At 38.7% G+C, this 11,302-nt stretch overlaps 1 protein-coding gene across 4 annotated transcripts in view; it reads left to right on the forward strand.

The window, feature by feature from the left end:
* Positions 1-7,211, forward strand: part of LOC106883402 (uncharacterized) — a 13,003-nt gene extending 5,792 nt beyond the window's left edge. For 3 of the 4 annotated variants that reach the window (XM_089341913.1, XM_014934394.3, XM_089341912.1), the window contains exon 2: positions 4,992-7,211. In XM_089341913.1, the coding sequence (XP_089198039.1) occupies positions 4,997-6,871 (1,875 nt within the window). In that variant the 5' untranslated portion in view covers positions 4,992-4,996 and the 3' untranslated portion in view covers positions 6,872-7,211. Of the gene's footprint in view, positions 1-639; positions 662-4,991 lie in introns of those variants that run through there. The other variant, XM_052976431.2, reaches the window with a different exon arrangement.
* Positions 7,212-11,302: the final 4,091 nt, after the last annotated feature.

Raw genomic sequence — 11,302 nt, forward strand, 5'->3', positions numbered from 1 at the left:
CAGGTTCTGTTAAATTGGATTTTTCCGGATTTCATTCTCCATACTCATTACATGCCCAAACCAGTGCAACCTTCTCTCTTGCATACAATACCCGATTCCTCTTATTCCCAGTTTTTCTCTCAGCTCGTTTTTACCCTGGCATTTATGCACATTAACATTACACATTTCTTTCTAACATTCACAAGTTATTTTGCATTCAAGGCCCTCGTTTCACTATCAAACTGCTTCACACTTCTCACACAAATGTCATACAATCTGTCCTTCATTCTGAGGGAGAAAACCTTTGCTGCCAACACAGATACTAACTCACTAAACTTTTTCCAATCCAATCTTACCCTGGCTACTTTACTTCCTGAATAACCATTTCCTCTGCTAATTATGTTGCCTAGGTAACATAAGCTATCATTTACTTCAAATGAACCAGCTGAGTATTTAAGAAAATCTATTTTTGGTATGACCACTAGAGTATATATTTATATATGAGTATGTATCTATATATATGTGTATGCATGTATATATATTGTGTGTGTACACCATAGGCACAGACTTTGCCATGTAGTTAAGGAGTTTGCTTAGCAACCAAATGGTTTTGAGTTCAGTTTCACTTTGTCGTACACTGGCCAAGTGTCTGCTACATTAACCCTTGGCTGAACAATGCCTAGTAAGTGAATTTTCTTAATTTTTTAATCAGTAGAATAAGGCAGCACCTAGGACCCTTTACAGGGGTTCTGCAATTCATGGGAGGGATGCAGAAAAGTATCCTTATGCCAGAGACCTGGCCTGAATGCTATCAACAAAGTGAACTCGACTAAAAGTACTGGAGGACCAGCTGGTGGTGTGAAACCAAATGACTGATTCATGAAGGGAACTTGTGGAGGAGAGTCTTGTGATCAAGGGGTGAAGGCTGATCACAGGAGTTTGAATCCTACTGAGTAGGGACAACAAATGACTGGAATATTTGGTGATATGTGGTGTTTGAGAAGACTCAGCCATTATGGTGTAGCTGAGGTCCTGGAAACAAAATGTCTGTATATACAATTAGGCCCCTAGCCAAATTTCCTCGTCTAATCTTCCCTCATTCTCTTTATCCTTTTTCACTGACCTCTCTATCACTTGCCAACTTCAGTTACCTGCTAATCAAACGAGGGCACAACAACATACTTTATAAATCATCTTTTTCTGTGATACCAGTTATCTTTACTCTCCAGAACCACTTCACTTGGCTCCCCCACCTACCCCCTTCATTATTATGTTGTTTCTTATCACGTTTTCCAATGATCATCTCCATCCTTCTGTCCTACCAAATTATAAATCCGTCTCCACTGAATTACATCCTCTTGACTTTCCCATATCTCTACACGTTTCTCACCCTCTCACTATGTGCCTGAGTGTGAGTGGAGTGTCTTTCTCTCCACCCACTCACATGTCATCTCTTTCTCCCTATCCCGTTGCTCTTCATTCTCCTCCACTGCCAATCAGCATCTAATCCTCAACTCATTAACTCTCCATTAATTAACTACGTTCTTCCCTTATTTTACTACTGACATCCTTTTCAGTCTCTGGTCATCATCTTCTCTCCTCCCGTTTATTCTATCCAACTCATATTTTATCATACGCCCCCCCCCCCCGCCATCTTGCTTTCTCTTTATACACTCATGCTACCTCTATCCAGTGTCCCTTCCTGTTCTGTCCTCCAAGGACAGAAGGATCCTTAGCAATTGTTGACAGCTTCTGTTACCTAGGTGATCTAATCAGCAATGGAGGAGCATGTTCTGAAAGTATTGCTGCTAGAAAAAGAACAGGCTAGAGAAAGTTTAAAGCTATTACCTCCTATAGTAACAAAAGGTTTCTCTCTCAAGGTGAACGATAAATTGCATGAAGTTTGTGTAGATTGAATGCTGAGGACATGTAAAAACTAGAAAGAAATGAAGCTAGCATGTTCCAGTCAATGTGCAACATCAATGTTCATGTATGACAAAGTGGAAATGTGTTGAGAGAAAAATTGGGCATAAGAGGAATCGTTGTTTAACATCTGCTTTCCATGCTGGCATGGGTTGGATGGTTTAACTGAGGACTGGCGAGCCAGAAGGCTGCAGCAGGCTCCAATCTGATCTGGCAGTATTTCTACAGCTAGATGCCCTTCCTAACGCCAACCACTCTGAGAGTGTAGTGGGTGCTTTTATGTGCCACTGCCACGAGGGCCAGTCAGGAGGTGCTGGCAATGACCATGCTCAAGTGGTGTTTTTTTACGTGCTTGATATTGCTGCATTTCTTATGTGTTAAGAGATGACGACACCGATGATGATGATGATGTGTGTGTGTTATTTGCTTATTTTCTCTTTGGTTTGCATGTTTATATTCCCTTGCTGAAGCTTGTCAAAGCTTCTTTAATAATGTTGCATCTGTTGTCTTTTTGCTCCATAGTTAATAAGGTGCAGCTGTGACGTTGTCGTACATTTGAATGACATCTCTTCGTTGTAGTTGATAATATTAATTCTGCCATGTTGTCTACCACGTAGTAAATGCTATGGTGTATCTGTTCAACTGCAGTGGAAGTATGTTGTTGTACACGAGGTGCATAATAAAGCTTGATAAGGGTGTTTGAGTATGTGTTCGAATGTAAGGTGCAGACGTGACTGTCTGGTTAAAAAGTTTTACTTCCCAAACACATGGTCTTAAGTTCAGTCCCACTGCATGGCACCTTTGGCAAGTGTTTTCTACTATAGTCTTAGGTCGATTGAAGTCTTGTGAGTGGATTTGGTTGGTGGAAACTGAAAGAAGCCTATTGTATATGTGTGTGTTTGGTGTCTCCTTGTCTTAACATAGTGTGATTGTTGTAAATGAGTGTCATTGTCATGCAATGTTATTCGTTGCAAATATTCAGTGTGGGTGTGTCTGGCCATGGGAAAATACCAACTTGGCCTGGTAACAGGTGAAGGTTGGTGGCAGGAAGGACATCCAGCCACAGAGTATCTGTTTCAATAAACTCCATTTGACCTGGGCAAGCATGGAAAACTAGACATTGAAATGATGATGATAGATATATAGAGAGATACATATTGCCGTGCAGTCAATGCCATCAACACTTCTATGCAAGAATTGGTCTACAGAGTCACCAACAGTCTCACATGAAGGAAGCATTCAGCAAAGAAGAAGAAAAATACTCAGATATGAGATAAAGCCGCTGATCTATTTGTGTCTTATATACATATACACACATATATGTATAAATTTAGTGAATGGAGTAAAACGCATATGTTAACTGCATACTTTATGCAGTTAACATATGCGTTTTACTCCATTCACTAAATTTATATATACTCAAGTACCCAAAATAACAAGGAGTTTCTACCTCATAAACAGGAGTTACACCACAGTCATTTTGTGATCTTTGCTACCCTGGTATCTATTAACCAATTTATTTTGTCCGAGTTATTTGTTAATTGGGAGAAAATAAATACATATAATAAAATACATATATATATATATATCATACCTTGATACTGTGTGGACGAAGATCCCTGTAGACAGGCTGCTGATATTCATAGTGTTAAACACTTTTGGTATGCAAATTAGGAATTCCATCATAGAGTAACTGCTGCATTTGTTGAGTATATAAACAGTTTGTTTATAAACAGAAAGGACTTCAGACAAATAAACAGGAACAAAAAGCACAAAAACGGACTCTGTTTACAGACAACAGAACGAACATATGTAGTTACTGTTAAGTCTTGTGATCTGCTAGTTGTCCAAAATGCCATTATTGATATACACCTCTAACAGAGGAAGACAACGTTATCATATGGTTTTATGTTCAGTCCAGCTGAATGGGCAAATGGGCAAATATGAGCCCTCAGATGACTTTTAAGACCAGCTACTGACTGACAGGATTTAAAACACAAATAACAGGGATATTATTCAAGTTTCTTCTACATCTTTGGTGTTTGGAATCTGATTCTAAAAGAATGTTTTTGTGAACTAACATATGTCTTTTAAGTTCAGATATTGTCTTACAAGTTTTATGACATATGACACAAATTAGGCAACAATCAGTGTCTATAAAACCTGTGTGTGTATGTATATATATATATATATATATGTACACACGTTTTAGAAACAAAGTAAGGGTTGGTGATAGGAAGGGCATCTGGCCATAGAAAACCTGTCACTAAACTCCATCCAACCCATGCAAGCTTGGAAAAACAGACGTTAAAATGATGATGATGTTTTAGCTGTTACTCGTTTCAGTCATTAGACTGACCACGCTGGGGCACCACCTTGAATTATTTTAGTTGAACTAATCAAATTCAATGCTTATTTTTTAAAGCCTGGTACTTATTCTATCAGTCTCTTTTGCTTAACTGCTAAGTTACAAGGCTGTAAACACACTAACACTGGATGTTAAGTGGTGGTGGTGTCAAACACAATGTCACACACACACAGATATAGATATAGACAATGGGCTTCTTCCAGCTTCCTTCTTCCAAATCCACTCTGTAAAATGGCTGGTACTAGGGAGGGTGCCCAGCCATAGAAAGCATGCCAAAATATACAACTGGAACCTGGTGCAGTCCTCTGGCTTGCCAGCCCCTGTCAGCATGGTAAACAGAAATTAAATGATGATGATGATAAATTTCAAACATTAGGTGTGTGTGTGTGTGTGTTGCTAGAATTGATTATATTGAATTATCATTATCATCAACACTGTCATCATCATCATCATTTTAAGGTGCCATAAAGTAGAATTGAACTCAAAAACACATGGTTGTGAAGAAATCTTAAGCACATAGCCATGCCTAGCACAAGGATGAATCATAAAGTCAACCTTAGATTCAAACACTTAATGTAAAGAATTACAACTTAATATCATTATAATCTGTTCAATGCTGTCTATTTTGTAATCACCTTATGTAAATATTGTTAACGAGATAATTAAATGATTTTTGTTATTAAAAAAAAATATTACAAATTTTTTTTTTCTTTTTTTACAGCTCTGATGGGCAGAAAGACAAAAATAAAAGTGAATCAACTATGGCAGGAACCACCTGTAGTTTGGACAATGATTGGTGCCTACCCAGGCACACGGAAATCTGCTGCCCTCCGCCAACTTATGACACCACTATTAGAAATCCAGAGAGAACTTGAAAAGCAATGGCATTTATCACGTCCTACTTCCCCTGGAGCTCCACCTCACAGTGGCCCGGGACCTCAAAAATTAATTGCTGGGCCAATGACACATGAAGATTTATCTCATGTACTTCGAAAGAACAGTGGACAAATTCTGTGCTTTGCTGAAGACCTCCATCAGTTACACAAAATGCTAGAACTAGACCAAGAAAATTCTAAAGGACCTGATCAGCTCTTGGTTCTCTATGATGGCGGTCCAATGTTTCACGTAGAGAATGGTGAAATGACAACTTTAGATTCTACCTGCTTTAATCACACAGGTATGGGTCATCCAAAATATGTCGTGGATTTATTTCTCAATGGTCAGACCTGGCTCAGTAGTCGCTATCTGGTAGCTTGCCCTCACAATCCCAATTTTTCAACCATTTGGAATTCAATTCCTCTCACGACCGACACACCTCCTATGAAAACTATTTTTCAAACACTTCATACATATCATCAACAAAACCGGGAATATGTTTTCTCGACAGAAGCCTGGAAAGATTTGTGCCGTGTGCATGATGAAGAGTGGGCAAGCATGGTTAGTCAGCTGGATCATGATGAACGTCGTCGAAGTGCAATTGAGAAGTCTCTTGGTCAGATTGTACGTATGGCAGGTGTGCTGAAAGCCTTAATGAATGCTTGCGAGTTTACAATGCAGGCTACAAATCCAGCTATTTATGAATGGGATTTAGTTATCGACAGTGAAACTCTACACAAAGCCATTGAACTAAGCAAATATTTCATGGAGCAAAAACTTGCATTGATGTTGGTGTCTGGAATGTCTCTTGGTCTTCAGCCTTCTGTCAATGTTTCCGCTGCTGCAGCTGCCTTGCAACAACAACAACAATACTGTGCACAAGCTGCACATTCCGCATCACAGGCAGCTGCAGCAGCTGCTGTTGTATCACAGCAGCAGCAACAGCAAGTCCAACAGCAAGCTCAGCAACAGTCTAACCAGCAAGTTGCAGCATCTTCTCAACAACAACAACAACAAAATACCCATAACTCATCTGCCGTCCTTTCTATCCCCCCTACTCCTGCTCAATCTACAGCCCTTGGTGTTCTCCCGTCCGGCATACAAACGTCTCCTAGCACTCAGAACTTACCTTTGCCACCTATTAATAGTTTACCCAAAGAATGGGACCAGCCACAAGTAGTTCTTGCTGATGATGACTATGAGATACCTTTTATTCCAGAATTTTACACTATGGACAAGGCATCCTTTATCACTAATCACGGCAAACGAATGAAGCGCTTGCTTGAGTGTTACGACGATGGAACTGGTGTGTCGGCTACGACAGCTGCTCAAAAGTCCATCGCGCCACCCGTGAAACAACAAGCCACTAATAACAGACACCCTGTTTGGGTGTCGGTGTTGTTCTTTAAAAAGGTCTCAGAGTTTGGCGTCGGTGCTGCTGAAAGAATTAAGCATCCATCAAACAAAAAAGTGTACTGGCGCTTTAAACGTAAGCATCCTTTAGAGCTTGATGAAAAGAATAAGCAGATGTTGCAGTATCTGCGAGTTGATATGAACCTTTACAACAAAATTGGCTCAAATGTCTACGAAACATCATCTCCAGGGCCGCCTCCTGTTGATGTTGTTGATAACTCAGATGTTGTTGATGAGAATTCTACTGGAGGTTCAAGCTCGGCATTTGATCCAAGCTTCAGTGTTAAGCAAGAACTTGTACAGCTCAACTGAGGACACACGTTACAGTTTCTGGTCTTGAACTGATTTTAAAATATCTGAATTTTAATCTGTTTCCCAGTTGATTTTGTTGTAAAGTGTGTGAGACTGTGTAAGGTAACACAGTGAGAGACAGAGAGCAAGAGAGAGCGAGTGAGAGAGAGAGAGAGAGAGAGCGAGAGAGAGAAGCGGAGGGCGAAGTTAAGTGGTGTCAAAAAGGTCAATTTTATTTATAAATTTTGCTAATTCTTTGGATTTTGTACAGATAAAATTGAATTTTTCTGCAAGTAACATGGTATTTGTTGAGAAAATACAGCTCAATAAAAAAGTATAAAATGAAATTTAAAAAAGAAAATAGTTGTTATAAGATTTGGAAAAATTTCTCAAGAGTTGCCCTATGACCCAGACATGAAAATGTCTTCACTGTTACAGCGAGTCTAGAACATCTACACCCCTGGACAACAGATGATGATTTAAAACTTCTTAATATATTAGAGAGGGGGTAATTGTCTTGATACGGTTACAACACAGGAAGGACTATTTTATCAATTTGGTTTGCTTCAATTTTAGGTTTGATTTGTCAAGTGAAGAATTTTGGTTAGATTTAGGAAACAAAAAAAAAATTATGTAAAGCAAAGCTACTGTAACTTTAAAAATTTTAAGAATTCTTCCTTTCTTCTAGGACAATCTTTTTTAATAATTACCACAGTGGTTCTCAAATTGACAAATAGCAGTTTGCTCTGCCTAAAATATGGGAGAAATATTTTGCTTCCCTCTCTAAATTAGATAAATGGTAGTATCTTGTAGTCTAACAAAGATGGTTCTGCAAGAAATTGAAGAACAATTTGTCCAAACAATTCATTAATAGTGATCAAATATATGTGCTGTATATTAGTTCACTCTCTCCATCGAACTGATGTTGCCTGAATAGATGCTGAAGTGATTGCAGAACAATGCAAGATGATGTGTTTTATTCAAGAACACAATGTAGTACCTGGTCCAGGAATTGAAACCACAATTTCGCAATTGTGAGTGCAACACCCTAACCACTTAGCCATATGCTCTCAAGAAATGCAACCAAATTGCACAGAACGATTTGATTTGTCCATTTCTCTTTCAATTAGGCCAGTCTCATTAGCTGACTCTATTAATGAGGAAACAAAATACTGTTTGAAATGTATTGGTTCCCTGGTGGCCTGTTAGTCTAAGGGAGATAATCATTTCTACACAAATAATTGGTGAGATCACAAGTTTGGATTTGAAATGGAGGAACAAGGATGAAGATGCAGAGAATATAATTCATTAATAATTCATTTTTAATTGTAAGCTTTGAAGGAGATAAAGCTCTAAATAGTAGCATGTAAATATTGGATTAAACCCCCCCCCCCTTGGATGGGAAAAGTTCTATGTTGACAGATGATGTGGGTTCAAGTCCCACCAACAGCCTTCAACTTCTATCCATAATATTTTTAATTCAATATTTAAAATATCTAATATGTTCAAAAGAAACGTCTCCATTTTATTAATCATGGAAGTTTGTCCATCTCCTTTTCTGTCCTCACAAACCTTCCTTCCATAAGAAACACTGGTTTTGTAAGTCAAGTACAGCTAACCTGTACCTACATGTAATGTGTAGCATGATAGAATGGATCTCGAAACCTCTCGGATAACACATTAAAAAAAGAATCAATTACTTTAAACAGCTGTTCCTGTTGGATTCACAGAATTATTCTTTAGCATTTAGATTATTCCCTCAAATGTAATCCTTATATATTTACACTATTGTAAATTAATCATAGCTTTGAGATTTTGATAATGTGATTGTTTATTTTTAGAATAATGACGTAAGGTAGGTGTGAGAGGGCCAGATCAGGCTAGTTTGAACATGAAGCAGGTCGAATATTTGGGCCAGGTATGACCAGTTAAAATGCTAAAGGGTTAAACTAAAGTTCAACTACAGCCCATAGAATTGGGAGTGGGGCTCGGATGGCACTATGCTACAAGGGCTACAGTTTTCCAATGCATTCAAGTGCCCTAGAAGAACTGGAGTTATTACTATTATGTAATTTGGAATTTGGACAGCCAAAGCTGAAATTTATGGGAAAGTAAGGCTCTTATGTAGCAGGGACAGAGAAATGTCTTGTTTCTTTAATTATACTGAAGTAATCCCAAATCTATCTTTTACATGTATTAGTCATTGGACCGTGGCCATACTGGGGCACCACCTTAACTGGTTTCGTCAAATAAATTGACCACAGTATTCAAAGTCTGGTACTTATTCTTTCAGTCTCTTTTGCCAGACTACTAAGTTGAAGGAATGTAAACAAAACAACATGGGTTGTCAAGCAGGCTTCCACATAGTTTGTGTTTACAAGATTTACTCACAAGGCATTGGTTGGCCTGGAGTTCAGTAGAAGGTGCTGCACAATGGGACTGAACCCAAAATCACATGGTTTGCAAAGTGAGCTTCTCAGCCACACAGCTACTCTTTTGTTTAGTTGATTTTCTATACTGACATGGGTTTGGAGTCAATATTTTTATGGCTGGACGTTCTTCCTGTCTCCAACCCTTAGCTATTTTCCAAGTAAAGATTTTTTTAATACTCTGCGGGTTCTCAAAAGAAAACCCAGCATTTGGTCATTATTGTTAGGGAATGTAAACACCATGTCACCATATTGGTCAGGGGATGACAAGTGAAGCTGTAGAATATGTCAATATTCATGCATTTTCACACACACACTCATGCATGCACAAGTACAAATGAAACAAATGGTATGTGCTGCTCAGGTAACATTGCCAGCACTACCAGTTCCTTCTCAACCTCTTATGGATCTCCTAGAAGGCATTTTCATCCAGTCAAAGGATTTTCTGAACAATATCAGACAATACAACTCTGAAAATGACATTGTTTGGTGCATCTAAGAAGATAGATAAACATGAATTTACAACGACGTCAACGTTCAAGGCCAAGTCTATCACCTCATTGGTTCCCTGTTACCCACAAATGAACAACCACAGTTCCTTCAAATTTACTTTATGAGTGATATAGGACAACAAGCCCAAAGGAGGCGTCAATATTTCAGATGATGGGTCGTGTTACACACACCACCGACTACTGCAAAAGAGAGTATATCCACTGACAGCTTTTCAGTGCATTCAGAAAGCACATAACCCCCACAGGTTAGGGCCTGAAATACTCCAGACGCATAGCATGTTGCTTAGTCAAATTAGCCCATCATTTACTCCACAAATGTTTTGTTGTTAATGCTGCACTTTCCCATATCACCTGTTTCAACATAATTGTAATATGTTATATATAAATATTGATAGTTATCGCTAAGCTAACATGGCAGTTCAGTAAAATAGGACTAATGTTGCTGTTGATTAGCTCCAAGAGGCCAACGCCTCTAGCTAGCTATATGACACAGGAACCTATGTCCATTATAACCTTTGAACAGGGGCGGTCAGCCGCTTCCTCTTGCTGGTCTGGCATCTACAGACTAGTTTCAGGGTATTTGACCTCTCTCTGAACAATACTCCACATGTGATAGTCCAATGGATTGAGATCTGGGTAATTAGGAGGCCAAATGTTAGTTGTTATGTGATCATGAAAATTTTCAGCAATCCCTGTGTTACTAGAGCCATGTGTGATAGTCAGAGTTTTACTGAAACACATATGAACTTCCATTGCATACACTGTCTATCCAGGGCTTAACAATTATTTCCAGGACCTTAATGTAGGCGGCAGAGTTAACTCTAAGGCCTTGTGAAAAGAAGTAAGAATGCATTACATGTCCTCGTTGCTGACAACTCCTAAAACATGACAGTTGCAGGAAATTTTATATGCATAACACTTGGAACTTCAGAAGGGTCTGCACATAACCATCTGTCATTTCTTCTGTTTAATTTTTGATCTTAGTCAAAGTTTTTCTTGTTTGAGAAAAACAAATCAAATATTCTTCTGCTGGATGTAGTGATTTCCTTTTGCTTTTTCTGACAAATTGACTTTTCCTCATCATATAAGCTTTATATCTGATGTCTTCGCAGACAACATTTCTGACTGTTCCTTCTGACACATGGAGATCTTTTGCAATTCACCTCATAGACTTTCTGGGATTGTAACCAATGGTCTGTTGAACTTGCTGGATGAATTCAGGTGTTCTGAGAATTTCAGAGCACTAAGAATGCTTTTTATGCTTCGATACTGGTGATACGTTTCCATCTTCAGTCTCTAGCTCCTTACAAACTTTGTAGACGAAAGATCTGGCAACTTTTAAAAATCGAGATATTTCTAAATCGCTATATTCAGCCTTTATTTATACTGACAATAACAGCATGGCTCTTCATTTCTTGAGCTAGCTGAGGGTCTGCCATTAGAGCGTGATCATTGCCAGAGCAGCTGTCTGGCATGTAAAAAGCACCATTTGAGCGTGATTGTTACCAGCG

The sequence above is a fragment of the Octopus bimaculoides genome, chromosome 25 (genome assembly GCF_046866305.1).
Source record: "Octopus bimaculoides isolate indiv1 chromosome 25, ASM4686630v1, whole genome shotgun sequence".
Classification (NCBI taxonomy): Eukaryota; Metazoa; Mollusca; class Cephalopoda; order Octopoda; family Octopodidae; genus Octopus; species Octopus bimaculoides.